A 24,373-nucleotide genomic window follows, 5' to 3' on the forward strand; every position below is an offset into this window, starting at 1 on the left:
AACACCACAGTGTAATGTCTGAGAGTCAGACTTGTTTTGTCTTCATTGAGAATTGATGGGGTTTGACCTCTGTTCCTGTGAGGCAACAGCAGTCCTCTTCCTTATGTGTACCCCTTATTATAATACATGCTTTGATTATTTACCTATGTTTTGTAATAGATTCCGTTGTTTCAGCCTTAAGCAATGAACCAGACCAGAGACACTTTCTTTTGGAGGAAGAAGTTTATTTCCAGATAATGTTTTCTGGTGCAGACGATGTTGTTATGCCCAGTCTTCTCAGCCTTCTTATCCTAAATTGTGGGTGTGATACCAGCCTTTTCACGGAGTTTAATACAATAGATCAGGGGTTCTCAAAGTGTACATTCAAAGGTCCAAATCTGAATTTTCATCAATGACAAAGGTCCGGAACTATTGGTAATTACAAAACTTGTTTTTAATAAACATGTATAACAAATCAACATTCATTTTATGAAAAAATAAGGTGCCTTTTGCATTCAAAATACATGAATAACAAGTGCAAAAGTGGCAAAATAATGCCGTTTGACATTCCCACTCTTCACAACTCCAACTGTCTCGTTACAAATCAAACAGAATGGCTTCGTGTTGGATTGGGGCAAAATGAACGCATACCTCTCTGTCCAATCATCTTTGAAAACTCTATTTTCTTCGTCAACTTTTCTTTTTCTGGACAATGACATCCTCCACAACCATTCAAACGCTTACTGCGGTGAAGTGTCGCGTTGCGCGGCTCGCGCCCGATTACGTCAAAAGTATACACTCACTGGATGTCATGGCAACTGAATCAAACCTGGTGCCCTACAAACTCCACAGATAACATAGATTCTCTCCAAACAATCCTCCATCTCACTTCTTCTTGCTTCTTAATGCTGGCTGACACCTTGCCCACTACAGAGTCCTCTTACCAGCTTTCCATCTCTCTTGGCCAGAATCACCACCCTGTGCGGCTCCGTCATCCAGCTGTGATAGCGGTGAGGCAGGTAATCGTTGCCTTCGTATATGCCGTCTGAAATGGCCATCACGTCATCGTAATCTCCCGGGGATGCCAGCCAGAAGGTCAGCCCGCCGCTTTCGCCTATTTTGCCTCCCTTCATTGCTTACAAGCAGAGCTTTTCTTTTTGTTTATAAGATGAATCCACACGTCTTTGAATCTTCAGTGTATTGCTGTAATCAAGACGTTAAAATAGAGAACACAAGCAACCATTCAAGTTCATATGTGATTTTTATGAGACAAACAATATTGGTGCTACTTTGGCGTGTGTTTATTTTAAAGTAATATAAAACCAAAGGAATTTAACTGTACCTTGTTTTCCTCAGCTAACTTAAAACTGGCCGATTTTACCGAAGCTATACTTTAAACCCCAAAAGTCCTACAATAAAAAATCTATAAAACAGCTTTTTAACTTAATACTGGACCCGTCCTTTGCGCCTCTCCAGATGTTGCCCCCTTCGCATGAAGGATGCTCTTTTAACCTGAACTACAATCTCACTTTGTCTTTGTTTTTTAACCACGGCTCAACACATATACGCTATTTATACTGTGAGGCTGCTGCCCCGGTCAGTTCGGGTTAATTATTCAGGCTAAGTGTGTGTACTTGAGTATTTAGGTGACCTACTGCAGCACCTAGTGGCCCTCAAAAAATATGGCAACTTTTTACAAAATACAGCTCTGGAAAAAATAAACAGACCACTCCATATTTAAGATAAAATCTGTATTTTAAAATCCTGGCTTAATCCTGGTTCTGCTGGCAGAAGGTTACACTGCGAGGCAGAGGCTGCTTCCAGGCTCAGTTTGTAAGACAGCAGTACACAAGAACAAGGGAAGCAGGAGACACTGGGAGTGACCAAAGACCAGCCAGCTAGAGGGCAGAAGCAACTTTCTAATGGCATAGATGACTGTCAACTTATGTGGCAGTGCCTCATAAATCAGACGATGACCTCAAGTGACCTTCAAAAATAATAGGAAACATTAAGTGGTGTGAAGTGCACTGCTAGGACAGTTTATATCAGGCTCCTAGAAGCAAGGAAGAAGCTCTTCATGAATGAGAATCAAGGAAAAGCCAAGCTGGAGTTTGCAAAATAATGGGTATTTTACACAGGCACATACTCATAAATGAAGTGAAACTGAATATTCTGCTGTGATCTCTTAATTTTTTCCAGAGCTGTTCATAATTTTGTATCCTTATACAGTCCTACATGTCACCTTTGCAATTTACAAATATTCATATTCATTTATGCACAATGTTAATGTCCTCATAAAAAATGTTGCAAAAATATTTTGTAGAATGTAGCTGAGTATAATTGTTTTACAGATTATTTAAGAGTAAAATCTGTATAACGGTGCCAGGTTTCAGGCGGCTCCAAGAGCTGCTTACAATCTCACCAGCCTTAGAGAAAATCCTTTCAATGGAACAGAGGGCACAGATTTGCACATGTAGTCAGTTGCCAGCTTGAATAATTCCTTGTGGTTCATCCATTAAAAGAGTGGATGGTCAGTTCTGTGACTATGGTGTCCTTTCTAATACCTACACACAAATACATTGTGATCTATGTAGAATCATAATATTAACATTTAGGTTAATGTTTTACAGTTGGATATAAAACCTTACCGTTGGACCTCTGCAGTGTCACTGGCTGTGCTTCCCTGGTATTGTACCCCTAACAGGGTACAACATTAACAGGCTCCAGAAACATTTATCCTTCCGTGCCTCAGATGAGGTTCCTGGTGGTGCAAAGGATTGTGTTAGGTCAGTGGAGGTATGCTCCAATGAAATGAGGTTTGCACACTCCCATGTCAGCCTTCTCACTGCCCACTGAACATTGCTTGAATTACTGAAGCCTTGTCCGTTGTACACCTGTTTTGTGTTGGAGTTGCTATTGCAAAACAGGATGCGAGTGGAAACTCAGACTTAATATGCAGTGTCGGCAGGAAGTCTGACCCATACCATAGCAGGCTGGGAGAAGGAATAATGAAAACATGCTTATTTAGGTTTTTGGTCATGAAATATGTTGTTAAATGTCAGTTTACATTTGGTAAGATTTTGTGTTAAAATGGTCATTTTGTTTGTGTGTGTGTTTTGTTTTAAGGGGGCAGTGTTTGGCTCAGTGGGCTAAGCCTATGGCGATTAATTAGTCTCAAAACCCATGCACATAAAAACCACGTGCGTGTATGTGCTTGTGCGCAGAGAACCCATCCTCTCAACGCTCTCACATCTGCACAGCAAATGCTTGCTTACCCGTTCAGCATTAGTCTAAAAACTATGGAATGCCAAAAGGGTCATAAACGCCTCAACGGACTCTTGTCTTAAGCGCACACGCAAAAAAAAACATGTCAAATGCGCATATTGTACACCATAAGTACACGGAAATTACATGATATGAAGGTGCTTTTAGTGTGTCAAAAACAACAAACGTAAAAAAAAGTGTCAATAAGGTGTCAAATACGTGTCAAAAAGACACAAAAAAATCTCCAGTGCACACGCGAAAAACACCTCAAAGACACATATCAACACTAGCCCGAAATATATCTAGTATCAAAGGAGTGTGGCTTTCAGGATTTAAACTGGCTCTATGGTGTTACAGTGCCTTGCAAAAGTATTCACCCCCCTTGGCATTTTTCATGTTTTGTTGCCTCACAACCTGTAATTAAAATCGATTGTTTGACAGTTTGCACTATTTCATTTACAGAATATGCCTACAATTTTGAAGATGTATTTCTTTTTTTATTGTGAAGCAAACAACAAATAGGACAAAATAACAGAAAACTCTCCCCCTAAATCAGTACTTTGTAGAGCCACCTTTTGTGCCAATTTCAGCTGCAAGTCACTTTGGATAACTCTCTATGAGCTTGCCACATCTTACCACTGGGATTTTTTCCTATTCCTCAAGGCAAACCTGCTCCAGCTCCTTCATGTTGGATGGTTTTCGCTTGTGAACTTCAAGTCTGACCACAGATTCTCAATTGGATTGAGGTCTAGATTTTGACTAGGCCATTCCAACACATTTAAATGTTTCCCCTGAAACCACTCGAGTGTTGCTTTAGCAGTATGCTTCGGGTCATTGTCCTGCTGGAAGGTGAACATCCATCCCAGTCTCAAATCACAGGCAGACTGACACAGGTTTTGCTCAAGAATATCCCTGTATTTAGCACCATCCATCTTTCCCTCGACTCGGACCAGTTTCCCAGTCCCTGCTGCTGAAAAACATCCCCACAGCATGATGCTCCCACCACCATGTTTCACTGTGGCGATGGTGTTCTGGGGGTGATGGGATGTGTTAGTTTTGCGCCAGACATGGCATTCTCCTTGGTGGCTGAAATCTGGGCAGTCGTCCACATTCCCTCTTATTTTTAACACTAAATAATGGCTTTTTTCTGACCACTCTTCCATAAAGCCCAGCTCTATGGAGTGTATGGCGTATTGTGGTCCTATGGACAGATACTCCAGTCTCTGCTGTGGAACTCTGCAATTCATTCAGGGTTACCTTTGGTCTCCATGCTGCCTCTCTGATTAATGCTCTCCTTGCCCAGTCTGTGAGTTTTGGTGGGTGGCCCTCTCTTGGCAGGTTTGCTGTGGTACCATGTTCTTTCCATTTGAAGATGATGGATTTAATGGTGCTCCGGGGGATTATCAAAGATTTGGATATTTTTTTATAACCCAACCCTGACTTGTACTTCTCATTAACTTTGTCCCTGACTTGTTTGGAGAGCTCCTTGGTCTTCACGGTGTGATGCCTCTTGCTTAGTGCTGTTGCAGCCTCTGTGGCCTTTCAGAAAAGGTGTGTTTATACTGACAGATCAGTTCTTTTGCAAGGCGCTGTAAGCCTCTGTGTCTATGCTCAGAAGGTCGCCAGTCTAAGCCAGGCCTCAGCGAGTCTGTGGGTCCTTGAGCAAAGCCCTTAATCCCCCCCAGCTCCCTGGGTTCCACAACAGGTGGCTGCCCTTCATGGCCAGCTTGCTCTCACCTATAGAAAGCAAGTTATGGGAGGTGTAAAGAGAATTTCCTCACAGGGATCAATAAAGTATTAATTATTATTATGTTTGATTGAACACCACAGTGTAATGTCTGAGAGTCAGACTTGTTTTGTCTTCATTGAGAATTGATGGGGTTTGACCTCTGTTCCTGTGAGGCAACAGCAGTCCTCTTCCTTATGTGTACCCCTTATTATAATACATGTTTTGATTATTTACCTATGTTTTGTAATAGATTCCGTTGTTTCAGCCTTAAGCAATGAACCAGACCAGAGACACTTTCTTTTGGAGGAAGAAGTTTATTTCCAGATAATGTTTTCTGGTGCAGACGATGTTGTTATGCCCAGTCTTCTCAGCCTTCTTATCCTAAATTGTGGGTGTGATACCAGCCTTTTCACGGAGTTTAATACAATAGATCAGGGGTTCTCAAAGTGTACATTCAAAGGTCCAAATCTGAATTTTCATCAATGACAAAGGTCCGGAACTATTGGTAATTACAAAACTTGTTTTTAATAAACATGTATAACAAATCAACATTCATTTTATGAAAAAATAAGGTGCCTTTTGCATTCAAAATACATGAATAACAAGTGCAAAAGTGGCAAAATAATGCCGTTTGACATTCCCACTCTTCACAACTCCAACTGTCTCGTTACAAATCAAACAGAATGGCTTCGTGTTGGATTGGGGCAAAATGAACGCATACCTCTCTGTCCAATCATCTTTGAAAACTCTATTTTCTTCGTCAACTTTTCTTTTTCTGGACAATGACATCCTCCACAACCATTCAAGCGCTTACTGCGGTGAAGTGTCGCGTTGCGCGGCTCGCGCCCGATTACGTCAAAAGTATACACTCACTGGATGTCATGGCAACTGAATCACGGAGGAAAACTTTAAATATCTCGCCTTCGCTTTAATTTCGGACCATCTCCAAAAAGACATAAAACACTAAACAATTGATTCTGACATGCGTTTATCAAAGTAGGAAATCCAGACTTTTAATCCCTTAAATTACTGCTGTTGAAATACGAAAATGATGGCGGGTCCGGATTGAATTCCCTCCGGGTCCGGATCCGGACCGGAGTCCGGACTTTGAGAAGTGCTGCAATAGATCATGTTTGATCACAGCCAACAGGAGCCCCGAGATAAAAGCACAGGAACCAGAAGATGGTGATGAATGACTCAGTTCCTTGATCATACTATCTTGTGGCAGCCTTTGGTAACTGATTTGCATTGAATAGCACCTTGCCTTTAGGTCTCAGTAGGGAGTGAGGGCAGGGTGGTTTTCTAATTACCATTACTATTACAGGAGGCCACACAAGCTAGGATTTCTGTCTTACAAAGTAATAGAACAACCAGTAATATAATAAAGTAACATGCTGTAATCTTTGTGTTCTTTTTTTACTGGACTTTGATTAAACCCTTCAGTGGCTGGCTTAGCTATGGCTAGGGTCAACCTGGACCTGGAAAATAAATCCTTAATTTATTAAATGAAAGTGAATAAGAAAGTTCAAACAAGGAGACCTAATGAACATTAGTGCATCCAATCACAGCGGTCCAGGTTTTTTATAAAGAGTCAATCACTTCGTTGCCGTTACAGCTATTCGTGACGACACACAAAACAAGAGAAGGAGGGAAAAACCTTGCGGGAACCAGGGAACTGAACAGACCGAGCCAGAAGGTAGAACAAGGGAGTGAGGACCACTAGGGAGAATAGGAGGACCTGGGATAGGGCCACCAGATGCATGAACACAAAAGGGAACAAAACTTGTAGACCAGGAACAAATGTCTTGGGGACTAGACACGAAGACTGAGGGACAGAACCAGGGACAACTATCTTGGGGGCAGAACACGAAGGGACAGGATCTGAAACATGTGGGGACCAGAAAGGAATAGGGGAACTGGCTTGGGGGCAGCAGGCTTGGGACCAGAGGAGGAAGGGACTTAGTAGTAACAGACTGGGGTTGAAGAGACACTAGAGGTTTAACAGACCGGGGTGAGACACAGAGGGACAAGGAGAGTGGACCGCCACGGGCCTAGGTGTATGAGAGGCTAGGCTAAGCAGCGGCACAACTAGAGCAGGAGCTGGGTCTGGTGACACCTTGGAATGGAAGGAAGGGAACTGGAGGCCGACGACGGGACTGAAAGATGAGTGCTGGAGGCCGATGAGAGGGCTCCAGGATGGGTACTGGAGGAACCAGAGGGACCAGAGCATCGAGGTGACATGGTAACTGGACCAGGGCGGATGGCCTGAACTCTGTGACCCCGTCTTCCCCAACAGGAGATGGAGAACCAGCCTGTCCATCCTAGAGACCCTGACTTATCCCACTGTCCATTCCAGGACATGGGACGGTAGAAAACAAAACCATGAGCAGAGACCAGAGCTCAATATTCATGGCTCAGAGGTAGGTCCAGAGAGTCCCCCTTCGTGTTCCCTGAAGGGGTAAACCCGAGACCCTTCCCTTTGGGATGGTGACAACAAGGAAAGATGAGGTGGGTACCTAGGTGACAACAGCCTTGGGGACCGCTGCGGAGGCAAACACAGACCATGGACCTAGGACCATGTTTAGGAACCCCTGACTTAGCCAGGTGCCAGTGCCAGAAGACATCTGCTTCTGCTTTGGTCTTACACTTGCACAACCACGGGGACTGGAGTACAGTTGGGGGCTCTGACAGGTCTTTCCAGATTCCAGGAATTTCTCAGTCATCATCGCGCCATGGCAGTTGAATGGGATGGTATTATCCACTTGCAATCAGATATATAAGATTTCCTTACACTGTGGTCGAACAAACAAACATCAAAGCACAATTCGTAGCAATGTCGGGTTTTCCAAATGTAATTAGAGCGATCAACTGTGCACACATTTCTATAAAGGGAGTGTGCGCAGACAGTGCCTGAAGATGTGCTCGGCACGGCAGCACCATCACCGCCTAGAGTCACGTCCTCGGCACAGTGGTCATCTTTTTTAATACTGTCTGAAACAGAATAAACAGTAATACCACATCTGCTGCCTGCTTGTTTGTCTTATTAAACAAACAACTTATTTAAATCAGTATGGATAATGGTAAGTGGAAAAAAACTCACCTTCTCCCACAGTGATGTCGGAGGCCCCCTCACCTGCTGGGAAAATGCTAGTTATAACTGTATACCCAGCAACTGCAGCAACTCGCTGCTTAAACTGTGAGTCCCGGAATTCCACTACCTCCTCCAGGAGTGTTGACACTCACGGTGGGCTGCGACTCGCCTTTTCATATTGACTTTTGTGGAAAGAAAAGTTGACATCGGTAGGCCCGGGAGGTGAGGTAAATTGGGTCTGTTATGTCTTAGACCTCAGGCAAGAAGAGACTGTTGGGAATATTCTGTGTCCTCGCCTCATGATAGCTACATGCGATTGGTTCCACAGACATTGAAGAGAGATTAGACCTTGGAGAGACAGACAGCGGAGAAAAGGGGGAGAAACTGCGTGCGGGAAGGGATTCAAAGCTGCCCCAACTAGTGCACAAAGAGCTGTAGTTATAAAGTAGTTTGTAGTTACAAAGTAGTCGCAGTAAGCCATATGCAATATGTTATGCGGTAGTAGAAATGTATAAGTAGATGTAATGTTAATCATATTAATTATACACTCACCTAAAGGATTATTAGGAACACCATACTAATATGGTGTTTGACCCCCTTTTGCCTTCAGAACTGCCTTAATTCTACGTGGCATTGATTCAACAAGGTGCTGAAAGCATTCTTTAGAAATGTTGGCCCATATTGATAGGATAGCATCTTGCAGTTGATGGAGATTTGTGGGATGCACATCCATGGAACGAAGCTCCCGTTCCGCCACATCCCAAAGATGCTCTATTGGGTTGAGATCTGGTGACTGTGGGGGCCATTTTCGTACAGTGAACTCATTGTCATGTTCAAGAAACCAATTTGAAATGATTCGAGCTTTGTGACATGGTGCATTATCCTGCTGGAAGTAGCCATCAGAGGATGGGTACATGGTGGTCATAAAGGGATGGACATGGTCAGAAACAATGCTCAGGTAGGCCGTGGCATTTAAACGATGCCCAATTGGCACTAAGGGGCCTAAAGTGTGCCAAGAAAACATCCCCCACACCATTACACCACCACCAGCAGCCTGCACAGTGGTAACAAGGCATGATGGATCCATGTTCTCATTATGTTTACGCCAAATTCTGACTCTACCATTTGAATGTCTCAACAGAAATCGAGACTCATCAGACCAGACAACATTTTTCCAGTCTTCAACTGTCCAATTTTGGTGAGCTCGTGCGAATTGTAGCCTCTTTTTCCTATTTGTAGTGGAGATGAGTGGTACCCGGTGGTTTCTTCTGCTGTTGTAGCCCATCCGCCTCAAGGTTGTGCATGTTGTGGCTTCACAAATGCTTTGCTGCATACCTCGGTTGTAACGAGTGGTTATTTCAGTCAAAGTTGCTCTTCTATCAGCTTGAATCAGTCGGCCCATTCTCCTTTGACCTCTAGCATCAACACTGCATTTTCACCCACAGGACTGCCGCATACTGGATGTTTTTCCCTTTGCACACCATTCTTTGTAAACCCTAGAAATGGTTGTGCGTGAAAATCCCAGTAACTGAGCAGATTGTGAAATACTCAGACCAGCCCGTCTGGCACTAACAACCATGCCACGCTCAAAATTGCTTAAATCACCTTTCTTTCCCATTCTGACACTCAGTTTGGAGTTCAGGAGATTGTCTTGACCAGGACCACACCCCTAAATGCATTGAAGCAACTGCCATGTGATTGGTTGATTAGATAATTGCATTAATGAGCAATTGAACAGGTGTTCCTAATAATCCTTTAGGTGAGTGTATGTTAACCTTGTATTTACAGTGAATCAATGTCAATATAATCAATATCTATATCCATATATCAAGTCGGAGCCTAGCAGTGGAAACATGTTTTGGTAAATTGAGCAAAATGGGTGGATTTTACCTTGCTACCAAGGTGAACCAATAGAGCAGGATAATTGTATCTGATACTGTATATGTTTGAGCTCAGTTTGTTGGTGTTTTGTGACCAACCAGGACTTGGAAGTTCTTATCTGGAATTGAGAATTATGGTTTTTGTATTATTTTTCTCTCCCTGTTTTTCTCTCTCTGTCTGACCCCCCCTTTTTCTCTTTCTTCTCTTCTCTCTCTCTCTCTTTTCCCCTCTCCTCTTTCTCTCCCTCCTCTCTTCCTCTCTTTATCTCTCCTATTTCAGTTAATTCAGTTATCTAAAACGATGAATAAATAGTATATCTCAAGTAACAAGAGGAGCTTAATCCGAAGCTGCACTTGGCACAATAAAGCACCCAGACTAACATCCTGCTCGCTAAACTGCCGGACACGACAGGGGAAAAAAAAAAGAGAATTATGGTTGATCAGCTGGTTGCTCTTTGTGCTTGGGGTACTGGGTTCCTGGTGCTAGAGCGCTTTGCTGTATTGCTCAAATAAAAGAGATAACTTTGCTTTGCTGACCAACTGAGAGGTCTGGAGTTTTATTCTAAGTGGCTCAACTAGAGTTAACAGAGAATTTGATCTATAATTTTCCTACCACACTTTAATATCTGACCACTTCTTATTTATTTCAGGCACTGTGTGACTTTCTGAACTAATTTTTCAGTGCCTCCGGCACACTGTACCACTCGATTTAGGAATCGCACTGTTGGCTGTGGCTGTTTCTGGGTGCCTGATGTTTTTAGCGTTTTATTTGTCATGGGTGGAGCTTACTTCCTTTACTGTTGTATTGCTGTTTTCTCCACTTGCTACTTCTGCAGCATCGTGCCCAGTGTCCTTTCAGGCCACAAAGTGAACATTCATCTTTGTATGCTGGGCACCGACGTGGCATGTCTGCACTCTATTTACCGTGTGTACTTTTTCAGGAAAAGGCTTAACGTGACTTAATGTACTAAAACAGCCACCAAAAATCACCAAATTTTACATTAAGCCTTTTCCTTATAATGGGCATCAATGGAGAGGAAAACGCTTAACGTAAGATAAAGTCCATATTCCTAGCATTTCGGTTTTGATTTTTTTGTCAGGTGAAAGTCTTTATGATCAGATACAGTACATGTGAGAGAAATTTGGTGATTTTTTATTTTAGTGGCTGTTTTGGTACATTAAGTTACGTTAAGCTTTTTCACATTAAGCGTTTTAGAATGTCGGTTTTGATTTTTTGTCAGGTAAAAGTCTTTATGACCAGATATATGTGTGACAAATTTGGTGATTTTTGGTGGCTGTTTTGGTACATTAAGTTACGTTAAGCTTTTTCACATTAAGCGTTTTAGAATGTCGGTTTTGATTTTTTGTCAAGTAAAAGTCTTTATGACCAGATATATGTGTGACAAATTTGGTGATTTTTGGTGGTTGTTTTGGTACATTAAGTTACATTAAGCCTTTTCACATTAAGCGTTTTAAAATGTCCCCTTTTATTGCGTACTACGTCAGCTCTATGACATATCACGTACATGCAACGCCGTAATATATCCTATTGCTGCAGCTCCAAATTACGGCTAGGAATAAAGCGATGTCGCTTGGTTACAATACAGCTCAACAAATTATTCCAATATCACGCAAAAAATTGAATGTCATTTAACAAACAATCCACAAATGCTTACCATCCATCCGTAAAGATACACCCAAACGCAATACACCAGTCAGTGTGACTAAAATTCCTCCCTCGTTTCACGTATTGGGCTGGCTGTAGAGGGTGAAAGTTTCGCCTGCAGTGCGAATGAACTACAGTACTCTCATCCAACTCGCAAAACGCTCGACTCTGTGTTCGAATGAACTCTCTCCCTCCCTCTTCCCAACCGGACTCCGAACAATTCCTTATTCCCGCTTTTATCTCAATCTTTGTCCCTGCCCTTGCCATCCATTCCTCGAGTGCACCACCGGAAGTAATAATGCTCACCTGAAGACAAACCAGCTCCTTCAATAGGAACGGAGTGAAATAGAGACCAACCTGCATAAAACTTCTGCCACTGGCTATACTACACTCAGCCACGTCGCGTGCGTCACTGTAAGTCGCGTACGCACATTGCGAGTTAACCTTGCAGTATCGCATGAAAGGGGTCGAGTGCCCACGTTCTGCTTACAGTTTGGCTTGCTTCGTTATTGCTAATATTCCCTATTCCCACTTCCCCCTTTTCCTTTGGGTGATCCAACCCGCAATATATCCAGTATTGACTAAATGGGGAAAAGTTATGTTATATCCTGTAAGTTAGCCCATTCCCTGCGTAAAGAGCATGATGGAGTTATGGTTAATTATATAACAATGAGTACACGTACCAGGCTGGAGGATGTGTTACGTTAGTATTGAGAAGCCCCCATTCCATTTGGTAAAGTTAAACAGCATTGTCTTTCATACGGTTAAGAATAATTTTATTAGCAGCGTCCGATGCAAGGAAAAACCGTCTGTATGCGGATGCGATTATATCCTCCTGAGACCCAAGTAAAACAGTGTCCTTCAATTGTAGGTTATTTGTCTTTGGAGGAAATAAGACATCTTACAATTTAGATTTTTTCTAATTTATTCTTATTTTAATTTCACAGCATGTCCTCTTCAGTGCACAACAAGAATAAATACGTTTCACATCAGTGAAAAAATAAATGGAAAAATACAATGTCCACTACAATGGACATAAATGAATAGGTCGGGTCTCAGGAGGATATAGCACTGTTATTTAACCACAAGGTATCGCCATTATCCTTTATGTAACCAGGCTAAGTTACTATGCGTGTATTTTTTTTTTATATGTCATTTATTTTCTTGAAGGGTAATATTATTTGTATGTACTCTAAGTGTCACGCTCGCGGGTTGGGCAAGCAGGAAGCAGGCGAGCGTAGCCAGGTAGTAAGGGTAACGGGGTTTAATGGCAGGCAGACGTACAGGCGGGAACATCAAAGGACACTACACAATGACAGATCTGGGGAATACAGACTGAGACTCGGACTAAATACACAAGACTAGGTAACAGAGAACGAGCTACAGGTGGGAACACTTAGGGCGAAACAGGAGGTAATGAGGTGGGCGTGGCACACATCGGGAGCGGACGGAGCGGGGCGTGACATAACCCCCCCCCAAAGGCGCGCACACCGGGCGCGCCAGGGAGGAGGCGACGGACGGGACGAGGGAACAGGACCTGAAAGACAAAACAGAACGTCAACCAAACCCAGGGAACAGGACGGAGACGCAAAAGACGAACAGGGACGAAACGAAGGACAGGACCTGACAGAGAACAGGGAAGGCGGAGAGACAGACCCAGAAGGGAGACACAGGGGGAACACCCACAGGCGACACGAAAGGGCCAGGGGTGCCAAAAGGAGGGACAAAGGGACCAGAAGGAGAAACAGGCGGGACGAACGGAAAGGGAGGAGGAACAAGGGGAGCACGAAAAGGCCCAGGCGGGCGACGGGCAGCGGCCGGAGGGGCCGCAGGGGAGAGGGAGAAGGGAGCAGGAGGGGACCACCCAGGGACCAAGGGGACGGGACGAGGGAGTGACGGAGGGGACCAGGAGGGAGCAGGAGGGAACACCAGGGAAGGCAGGCAGGAGGGGGAAGCCGCGGCAGGCGGAGGCGCAGCCGCAGCCGGCGAAGGCGCCGTCCGACGCCAAGCCGGAGCAGGGGGGCCCGGAGGCGGCCGACCGGGAGCCGGAGGCGGGACCGAGGACCGGCACCCAGGGACCAGGGGGGGACCCGGCGGCGACCGCCGACCCCGAGGCGCAGGACCCGCAGGCAGCCACCGAGCCACAGCCAGGGGCCGAACGGGCGAGCCAGGGGGCAGGGCGGGCGGGACCCGGGCCCGACGCCTGTGTCCCCGTCCCTTACGGGACACTGACAGGCGGGGTCCTGGGGGGCGTCGGCCTTGCTGGGGTAAGGGCGAGGGAGTCATGACCTCTAATGAGGCAACAGGCGTGGCAGTCAGAGCCGCGGGCGTGGCCGCAGGCGGGGCAGCCAGAGCCGCGGGCGTGGCCGCAGGCGGGGCATCCCGAGCCGCGGGTAGGACCGGAACGGCGGCCTCAGGCGGGGCCGCGGGCGGGACCGGAACGGCGGCCTCAGGCGGGGCCGCGGGCGGGACCGGAACGGCGGCCTCAGGCGGGGCCGCGGGCGGGACCGGAACGGCGGCCTCAGGCGGGGCCGCGGGCGGGACCGGAACGGCGGCCTCAGGCAGGGCCGCGGGCATGAGTCCAGCAGAGGCCGCTTGGGCGGGCGCCTCGGGTGTCCGGTCAGCAGGGGGCGCCTTGGCGGGCGCCGCCAGCACGCGACCGGGAGGGAGTGCCACGGCGGGCGCCGCCATCACACGGCCAGCAGGGGGCGTAACTGTGGCCACCTCAGGCCGTTCAGGTGCCGGCAGGACAGGCAAAACAGGTAGTTCAGATGCCGGCAGGACAGGCAACACAGGTAGTTCAGGTGCCGGCAGGACAGGCAACACAGGTAGTTCAGGTGCCGGCAGGACAGGCAACACAGGTAGTTCAGGTGCCGGCAGGACCGGCAAAACGGGCGGTTCAGGTGCCGGCAGGACGGGCAAGACGAGCGCCGCCGTCTCGTGGTCAGCAGGGGGCGCCTTGGCGGGCACCTCCACCACGCGGCCAGCGGGGAGCGCCTCGGCGGACGCAGCCTCCACGCGGCCAGCAGGGGGCGCCTCGGCGGACGCAGCCTCCACGCGGCCAGCAGGGGGCGCCTCGGCGGACGCAGCCTCCACGCAGCCAGCAGGGGGCGCCTCGGCGGGCGCAGCCTCCACGCAGCCAGCAGGGGGCGCCTCGGCGGGCGCAGCCTCCACGCGGCCAGCAACCGGGACTGCAGGCAAGCCAGGCGGGTCAAGCAGGACAGGCGAGTCGGGCTGGACAGGCGAGTCGGGCTGGACAGGCGAGTCGGGCTGGACAGGCGAGTCGGGCTGGACAGGCGGGCAAAGGGGTGCTGCAGGCGGATCGGCGGCGGCAGCAGGCAGTGCAGCCGCGGGCAGATCGGCGGCGGCAGCAGGCAGCGCAGCCGCGGGCGGATCGGCGGAGGTAGCAGGCAGCGCAGCCGCGGGCGGATCGGCGGAGGTAGCAGGCAGCGCAGCCGCGGGCGGATCGGCGGCAGCTGCGGCAGGCGGTGCCGCGGGCAGAGAGGCGGCAGCGGCAGGCAGTGCAGCCGTGAGCAGATCGGCGACAGCAACCGCAGCAGCAGGCGGTGCCGCGGGCAGAGCGGCGGCATCAGCAGCAAGCGGTGCCGCGGGCAGAGCGGCGGATGCTACAGCAGGCGGTGCCGCAGGCAGAGCGGCGGCAGCTGCAGTAGGGTCCGGACCATGCAGGTCCGGAGGCGGCAGGAGGGGTGCCGAGCGCGCAGGCGCCTTCCCTTTAAGGGCTCTCGGGACCCGGGGAATAGCGTCTCTTACGGCGCGGATACCTCCGACGCCCAGACGCTCCAGCCGGTAATAGTACGCCTCCATCGGAGGTGGCTTCTCCGGATGGAGGCGGGCCAGGCTGGTAGTGGCGGTGTCATCCCAGGCGGGGAGGAGAGTGCAGGCTCCCAGGTAGAGCGTGGGAGTCGCCTCCTGCTCTTCCTCTCCTCGCTCGGTGAGCCGGCGCTGTAGCCGACGGAGGCATTTCCGGGCTTTCGTCAGCGGGTAATGCTGTCCGGGCGGGCGCTCCTCTTGAAGCAGGTCCCGGCCCCGGCTAGCCAGCTCCATGGCTACCGGGTCCTCCAGGACCTCTGGCTGGGATTGCCAATACACGAAAGTTTGCAGCAGTCCGAGCCGGTGGTGCTCGGACTGCTGCTTCGTGCTTTCGGAGAGATCTGTCATTCTGTCACGCTCGCGGGTTGGGCAAGCAGGAAGCAGGCGAGCGTAGCCAGGTAGTAAGGGTAACGGGGTTTAATGGCAGGCAGACGTACAGGCGGGAACATCAAAGGACACTACACAATGACAGATCTGGGGAATACAGACTGAGACTCGGACTAAATACACAAGACTAGGTAACAGAGAACGAGCTACAGGTGGGAACACTTAGGGCGAAACAGGAGGTAATGAGGTGGGCGTGGCACACATCGGGAGCGGACGGAGCGGGGCGTGACACTAAGCTACCGTTTGGATTGGGAATGGACTCATATACCTAGTTGTTCCAGACTGATGACAATACTGGGTGTAAACTGCATGATCACTGCTGGAATCCAATACAGCTCATTAAAGAATCACGTCCCCTCATCCTAATTTTTTGTATACACATAGAATAACTGGGGTGCCTGAGGAGAGGTTTGGGAACTGGAGTGGTGTTCATCTAGCCATCCAAGATATCAGGAACCTCTTGTTAATGCTACTGTTAATTTACATATCTTTTAATGTTAAATTGTGTTTCTTCAGAGCAAATCTACACTTACTACCCAGACAAATAGCTTTCAACATTTTCTTTGACTTCCTAAGACTTCTACACTGTACTGCATATCTCCTAATTTAACTTTTGATGAACTTCTTAAGTTTCTTATCTGTGTGCAATACATTTCTAAGCAATGTTAAACATATGCTCTTGCACATTCCCCCAGCCATGTAATCAGAGCTTGTGCTCTAACAACAGCTGTTCCCTGTAGCCGTCATACAGCTTCACCCCCACAGAGCACTCACAAAATGCCCGCAGTCTCCCCCACAATGACTGATGCATGTATATGTGCATAAGAACCAAGCCTTGAATCTCACCCCTCACCATCTCCATGTGGGCCAGCAAGGCCCTGCAGGCAAGATCTGCTTTGGTGCCAAACAGGTCAATACTGAAGCGGAAGGACCCTCCCTTATAAGGGATGGGGTAAGGGGGGGTGTGCAGGCTGAGGAAGGTCGGCTGCTCCAAGCTATCGGCCAACCATGTGAGGTTCCGTCTCCGCAGCACCTCAAAGTTGCTTTCCACCAGCTTCAAGGGCTTCCAGTCCTGAATAATCACATCACCAGGCAGCTCGATTTGAGAGGAAACACCGGGATCCAGCAGAATGTGCCTCAGCTGCTCCTCTTCCATGACCACAAGTCTGGACTCCTGCTCCAGGCTTCCTGTCCCTGTTTCATGTTCCAGTTTAGCCCTTAAGGTGGAGAGATAGGCATCAAATGCCTCTGCCTCAATCTGAAGTGAGAGGATGGCCTGGAGCACAGAAAGGTGATGCAGAAGAGCAAAGGAGCATGAGTGGATGAAAGGGGGAAAAGGAAAAGGAGTACCAGGAACAGGGAAAATTGATTAAAGGAGAGTGAAACACCTCAAGAGACACTTTTAGCAGAACTGATTTATGTTTGATATTTTTTTCTTATCTACACTAGGATTATAATAGTGAGATATTTTAATTAAAAAAAAAATCGAGATAAACAACAAGCTAGTCGTCCAACACCCACACCGAAAACACAATCACATAGACAAGCAGGCAAGCAGCACGAAGCAGACAAATTACATTTTTTAGGCGAAGAAAAACATGAATTATTTAAGGATAATCTACGAAACCGCTGCATTAAAAATAGCCAACAGCGGGGAGGTGGTTCTCAAACTTTTTACACCATGTACCACCTCAGCAGATAGTATGTTCTGTATTAACTAGCGGCAAAGAAGCTGTCAGTGTGTGGTACCATAGTTTGAGAAACACTGGTCTAAAGTAGATAAATGAATTCAACACAAATTTCTAAGACTCTTTTAGAAATCATCGAGGAGTTAACCATTTTTAACTGCATTGGAAACATGGCTACAAAGCGGAACTCAAAGTAGCATCATAAATCCTTCTGTCATCTTGTTTTGTGTGTAGGTTATGCCTACTTCCCCAACAAATCTATAATCGCCGGTTCCTCAGTGACATCGACAGATTACTTGTCCATTACCATCTATTATCGATAATATTGTTAAATAGCAAAATCTACTGTAGGCTTACACGTTCCTCCATAATATGATTTACAGCTGCAAAATTCAACTAGAATAAGCAAAATCGAGGCATATTAACATCCGCCCCCACTCACCCGCTTTGTCAACAGTGAGTACTTGGCCAGCTTCTTAGGTCCTGGGTCTTTTCCCCAAGCCCACCTCTTCATCTTGACATTGGGGTAAAGCTGGTGGATGTACTGATCTGTGAAACTGGTAATGACCCCAGCCAAGCCCTGGCCACGCTCGCTGGGACAGACACGCAGCCCCTCCAGGACCACCGTACTGCCCCCATCAACAATCAGCCCGGACTCCAGTCCCACCTGAGAGAACGTCACCACCATTATCATCATAATCATCATCGGCAAGAACATGCTCACTGTAAAATTTCCAGTATAATGTTGTAATGAGCTGCTACCCCCCAGTATCAAACCTGGTGCCCTACAAACTCCACAGGTAACATAGATTCTCTCCAAACAATCCTGCATCTCACTTCTTCTTGCTTCTTAATGCTGGCTGACACCTTGCCCACTACAGAGTCCTCTTACCAGCTTTCCATCTCTCTTGGCCAGAATCACCACCCTGTGTGGCTCCGTCATCCAGCTGTGATAGCGGTGAGGCAGGTAATCGTTGCCTTCGTATATGCCGTCTGAAATGGCCACCACGTCATCGTAATCTCCCGGGGATGCCAGCCAGAAGGTCAGCCCGCCGCTTTCGCCTATTTTGCCTCCCTTCATTGCTTACAAGCGGAGATTTTCTTTGTTTATAAGATAAATCCACACGTCTTTGAATCTTCAGTGTATTGCTGTAATCAAGACGTTAAAATAGAGAACACAAGCAACGATTCAAGTTCAGATGTGATTTTTATGAGGCAAACAACATTGGCGCTACTTTGGCATGTGTTTATTTTAAAGTAATATAAAACCAAAGGAATTTAACTGTACCTTGATTTCCTCAGCTAACTTAAAACTGGCCGATTTATCCGAAGCTATACTTTAAACCCCAAAGGTCCCACAATAAAGAATCTATAAAACAGCTTTTTAACTTAATACTGGACCCGTCCTTTGCGCCTCTCCAGATGTTGCCCCCTTCGCATGAAGGATGCTCTTTTAACCTGAACTACAATCTCACTTTGTCTTTGTTTTTTAACCACGGCTCAACACATATACGCTATTTATACTGTGACGCTGCTGCCCCGGTCAGTTTGAGTTAATTATTCAGGCTAAGTGTGTGTACTTGAGTATTTATGTGACCTAGTGCAGCACCTAGTGGCCCTCAAAAAATATGGCAACTTTTTATAAAATACAGCTCTGGAAAAAATAATCAGACCGCTCCATATTTAAGATAAAATCTGAATTTGTAAATCCTGGTTTAACCCTGGTTCTGTTGGCAGAAGGCTACACTGCACGGCAGGAATGTAATTATTCAGAGTTTAGAGCCAACGCCCGAAGATGTGCACAGCACAGCAGCACCATCTCAACCTAGAGTCACGTCCTCAGTATGGTGGTCATATTTTGTAATATTGTCCGAAACATAATAAACAGTAATACTAAATGTGCTGCCTGCGTGTTTGTCTTCTTAAACAAGCAACTTATTTAAATCAGTATGGATATTGGCAAGTGGAAAAGAATACACCTTCACCCACAGTGATGTCGGAGGCCCCCTCAGCTGCTGGGAAAATGCTAGTTATAACTGTATACCCAACAACTGCAGCAACTTGCTGCTTAAACCGTGAGCCCCAGAATTCCACTACCTCCTCCAGGAGTGCTGACACTCACGGTGGGCTGTGACTCGCCTTTTCACAGACAGGAATCCACCTGTGATAGGGAAAGGGTACGCTCTAAGTAATTTGTCTCTGGACGAGACCTGAGTGATCTATTACATGATAGGTGGGTGCGCGAGACCTTGGGAAAGTCCCTGATTTTGAGTGGCGCCACTGTATAGCATGAGAGTGTTGTTGTGCGATGGGGCACTGGGTGGCAGGGAAGCCGTCACCCACGTAGGGACCAGAAACGACAGTGAAGGCTTGGTACGAGAAGGGGCAGAGGGCAGGGTGGTGTGTGCACTGTGTAATGTGGCAGTGTATGGTGAAGGATGGACAGTGCATGCATTGCATGCTGTAGTACAGCACTGCGTAACTAGCCAGTGACTGGTAAGATTCCTGTGTGAGGACAGGAACAACCTAAGACAGATGCTGTCGTAGACCCCTGGCACCAGGCTGAGGGACTGTTTGGAGTTTGGTCTATACTCCCGGAGTTAGAGATAGTGTATGACGATAAGACCGTATGTGTTGCTTTCGAAAAAATGTGTTTGTGATAAAGGGAGTGGTGCTGGTGGTCTCCCAAGTGCAGTATCCTCAGTGGGATAAAAAGATACAATGAGTTGCTTTTGCTCCGTGCTGTTGCATGCAGGTGTCAACTTTAAATGGCATCCCCAAGGCAGATAGTAGAACAGACAACAGTATTGGGACTAAAAAAGGCTTATAAAAAATGGAATCGTCAGACTTGGGGTGGATGGCCGAATTAACTTGATGGCACTCTAAACTTTGTGTCCTTGGTGAGAGCAAGGAGGGGGGGCAGAATAGAGTGGAGCAGCTGAGAGATAAGGTTAGCAGAGAGGAAAGGGAGGCGATCCGACTGCTGCTGAAGAAGGGGGGGCAGTGGGACTGATGCCACGGCCTTCTGTGAAACAGGAAGAGTTTCTCCACAACGAGGATGAGGGTGGAAGTGGGGAAAGAGGGTTTGACAGTGATCTCAGAGCCTTTGCGACTGTGATACGTAATGGAGGAAGAAAACCTTGCCGCTTGGTGGCTAGTGGATGACACAATCCTGAGAGATCTGCTGTGTCTGTCCATTTGCCAGCTAACCAGGAGAAGTAGTATGTGGGAGGTTAGATCCCTCATGTATCATAAAGAGAAAGGGTGATGCAGGAGAAGATAAGGAGAAAGGTAAGGATCCGCTGTCAGAATGGTTAGGAGACGTCCCAGATTGCTTGTGGGCAAAGGGAAAAAATGATTTTGGCATAGTGGTGTCAGCTGAGCCTTTGGTGGTCCACCCTAAGTCTGACTTTTGGCCTCATAAGACCCAGTATCACTTATCTAGAGAAGCAGATGAGGGAGTGAGAGAAGTACATGCAGATCTGGTGAAAAGGGGGGCTTTGTCACGTCCGATCCTCTTGTGTGCCAGGCCCCCTCATTAACCTCGTGTGGAATCCCTATGTTTACCAGCTGTTCTTGGTTTCCTGCCATTAGTCCTGTGTAGTCCGTGATCCAGTATGTTTCCCCAGTCCAGTCATTGACGTTACGTGTTTCCTATGCCCTTGAAAGGGTTGATTCCTAATAAAACCCCTTATTCCCTGACCCTGCGACTCCAGTTCATGTTTCCCGGCTCCGTGCTCACATTAGTCGTGATAGACTATTAAGGAAATAGCCTATTCCCCGGTCAATTCTCTTATGTTACCCGTAAAAAATGCAAATGGTACCTGGTGGTTGGTACAAGATCTGAGGGGTGTCAATGCAGCCATACACCCCCAGGCTCCTACTGTGCCTAACCCAGTTACGATTCTGACTTCCATATCAGCAGAGGCCAAATGGTTTTCTGTCATTGACTTGGCTAATGCATTCTTTTCTTTCCCAGTAGATCCAGATTCTCAGTACTGGTTCGCCTTCACCTTTCAGGGGTAGCGGTGAACCTGGACAATGATGCCCCAGGGTTACATGGAGGCACCTAGCATGTATGGGCTGGAGCTGGAGCTGGTGATCCTGACACAGGCCAGGACATCTCACTTGATGCCTGCACAATCGGTGCATTATCAGAACATGTTACTAACATTGGCAAATGTGACTGTGGAAAGGTGCTCTGCTTTGAACCCAGCGACCCTCCTTCCCACTAGGGAGGACAGGGAACCGCATGATTGTTTACAGGTAATTGACTGTGTGTGCAGATCTAGACTGGATCTACCTGACATGCCACTGCAAGGAGGCACCATCCTATTTGTCGATGGGAACTCTTTGAGACTGGAGGATGGATCACCAGTTACTTCCTATGCCGTGGTGTTGCAGGAGGGATCACCTGCGGACGGAGGGCATCTGACCAGACATTGGTCCGCACAGGTGGCTGAGCTGTTTGCTCCGCAACAGGCCTGTAAACTGGCTGAGTGTGTCACGATCATGGCGCACTGTGGAATCAGAGAGGTTTTCTGACCAGCAGTGGGAAACCCATTCAGCATCATCAGTTGGTGGAACAATAGTGGTAATAGTGAAGTGCCAGGCACACAAAAACAAGGAGGCTGATGAAATCAGTCAAGGCAACGACTATGCCGACCAGTGGGCTAAGAGTTAGCTAAGAATCTCTGAGCTTGGGAATAAGGTTCTGCTGGCAAATATTTTTGATAACCCATGTGTCGGAAATGACCTTGTTTTGATTCAAACAGGTGCAACAGAGGGTGAGCTCCACGGATGGAAAAGGAACGGAGCACGGTGTGATGTGGTGGCATTCTGGGACCTCGTCTCCCTAGGTCCGTGTATCCAGGGATGGCCAAAGCCGTTTATGGCCTGGATCAGGTGTCTCGTGACGGGATGGTGGCAGCCATGACTCGGGTGTGACATGCCCCTGGGTTTTCTGCAACTGCTGCGCAATTCAGCGGGAAGTGTATGCTGTGCATGAAATTCAATGTGGGAAAGGGCATTCCAACCCACCCTGCAATGACCCCCAGTCCCCAAAGCCCGTTCGATCACCTGCAGATGGATTTCATTGAGCCGACGTATTGCAAGGGATATAAGTTTTGTTTTGTAATTGTAGATCTGTTTTCTATATGGGTGAAGGCATTGCCTTGCCGCCGCCCTGATGCTCTCAGCATGGCTATATGTCTGTTAAGGGAGGTGATTCCTCGGTGGGGAAACAGTGGATGGGGATTTGCTAACTTGTACAGGATTGCGGCAAGCAATAGGTGCAGCCTAGGACAAGGTTTGTGCCAATTGGAGGATTCCAGAGGGAGAGCAGTGACGAGCTGTGACACTGCTCAAACCACCCCGAGCACACAGAGCAACCAGTTGATAAGCCATAACTCCCAATTCCAAATAAGGACTTATAAGTCCTGATTGGTCACAAAACACCAACAAACCAAGCTCAAATGAATAACAAACACAATTCTCCTGCTCCATTGGTTCACCTTGGTAGCAAGGTAAAGTCCACCCATTTTGCTCAGTTTACCGGAATCTGGCTCACTTCTAGACTCTACTTGAGATATGTATATAGATATTGATTATATGACATTGAATCACTGTTAATGTTTGGGTGTTCCATTTATTAATGATTAACACATTGACGTATTGTCACTGAATCACTGCAAATACATGGTTAACATATGATTAGTATGATTAACATGATTACTTATACATTTGCACTACAGCGTAACATATTATGTATTGTCTACTGCAACTATTTTATTAAGCTATAACTCTTTGTGCACCAGTTGGGGCGGCTTCCAATCTCTTCCTGCAGGTTGTTTCTCCCCCCCTTTGCTCCACTGTCTGCCTCTCCAAGGTCCAAGCTTTCTTCAGGGTCTGCGGAACTAACTGCAGGCAACTATCACAAAGCGAGGTCACACAGTATTCAAAACAATCTCTTCTTGCCTAAGGCCTAAAACATAACAGACCCAATATGCCTCCCCACCCAGGTCTACCAATGTCCAATTTAACTTCCACAATGGGTGTTAGTTTGTAACTTGAGGAGGAATAAATGGAACACACCAAGATGGACGGGGCCACACCAGGTCCTGACGGTGACCCCTCACACAGTGAAGGTGGAGGGAATCAACACGTGGGTCCACCAAACCCACTGCATGTCCAATCCTGGTGGTTCTTTCAAGACTGGCCCCTCAGAGGGTCACAACTGTGTTGCCTTTTCAATGAGAACCATTTTTTTGTGATTGTTAAATTTAGGATCGATGCTATAAATTTTATGGAAAACACTTTTTCCAGCTGTGTCGCACACTGTACTCCAACAGAACCAGATCGAGGGAAAAGGGAGGTGACGGATGCCAATGCTGTGGAACTTTTGGCCCGAGCAGTGAACTGCTGAGCTGAATGTTTCAGACTGTTGGGTTTGTCATTATACTGTATGCCCCACACTTCTGCTGCATGGCCCTTCTACAGGATTCCGTACAGTTATCATCATATGGCAATCCTAAATCGAACATGCTTCAGCTCTTTGTCTGTTATGGTTGGGCTTATGACTCGCAAGCTGGGGTCATTGACCTCAGCTCCACCATCACCTATTTGTTGCATTTCTGGTATTGCTATTTAGTCACAAGCAGTGGAGGAGGCCCTTAAGGCCACACATGACCAATCACAACAGGAGTATGCTAAAAGCAATCCAATCCTCTATCTGACTCAGGTTGATAAGTCAAATCACTGGAGTTTCACCACACTTCGTTTGTAAGTAGGCATAAATAGAACAGGAGAGGGATGGTTTTTTTGAACCCAGGTAATTATCACGTGGGCTGTTAGTAGACC

The 24,373-nt window shown here is 47.3% G+C and overlaps 1 protein-coding gene and 1 long non-coding RNA gene across 2 annotated transcripts; both read right to left on the reverse strand.

Moving 5' to 3' along the window:
* Window positions 1-5,322: 5,322 nt before the first annotated feature.
* LOC140593304 (uncharacterized) lies at window positions 5,323-12,797 on the reverse strand. The gene is made up of 3 exons (XR_011993582.1): window positions 11,916-12,797; window positions 8,073-8,105; window positions 5,323-7,963 (listed from the first exon to the last, which is right to left on the reverse strand). It is a non-coding gene; the product is annotated as an uncharacterized lncRNA (long non-coding RNA).
* A 3,264-nt stretch (window positions 12,798-16,061) lies between these two features.
* LOC111835240 (probable N-acetyltransferase 16) lies at window positions 16,062-19,272 on the reverse strand. The gene is made up of 4 exons (XM_072717082.1): window positions 18,917-19,272; window positions 18,408-18,664; window positions 17,958-18,182; window positions 16,062-17,103 (listed from the first exon to the last, which is right to left on the reverse strand). The coding sequence occupies exons 2-4, from the start codon at window positions 18,594-18,596 to the stop codon at window positions 16,531-16,533; spliced, it is 987 nt and encodes a 328-aa protein (XP_072573183.1). The 5' UTR covers window positions 18,597-18,664; window positions 18,917-19,272; the 3' UTR covers window positions 16,062-16,530.
* Between the last annotated feature and the right edge of the window lie 5,101 nt (window positions 19,273-24,373).

Source organism: Paramormyrops kingsleyae, chromosome 10, assembly GCF_048594095.1.
Source record: "Paramormyrops kingsleyae isolate MSU_618 chromosome 10, PKINGS_0.4, whole genome shotgun sequence".
NCBI lineage: Eukaryota > Metazoa > Chordata > Actinopteri > Osteoglossiformes > Mormyridae > Paramormyrops > Paramormyrops kingsleyae.

Bases quoted from the DNA above. Each gene is read 5' to 3' on its own strand.
- LOC111835240 (XM_072717082.1), bottom strand. From the start codon at position 18,596: ATGAAGGGAGGCAAAATAGGCGAAAGCGGCGGGCTGACCTTCTGGCTG. The intron at 18,183-18,407 runs GTAAGAGGACTC...ACGTTCTCTCAG, and splicing joins CCAAGAGAGATGGAAAGCTG to GTGGGACTGGAGTCCGGGCT. The intron at 17,104-17,957 runs GTGAGTGGGGGC...TCTGTGCTCCAG, and splicing joins ACTCACTGTTGACAAAGCGG to GCCATCCTCTCACTTCAGAT.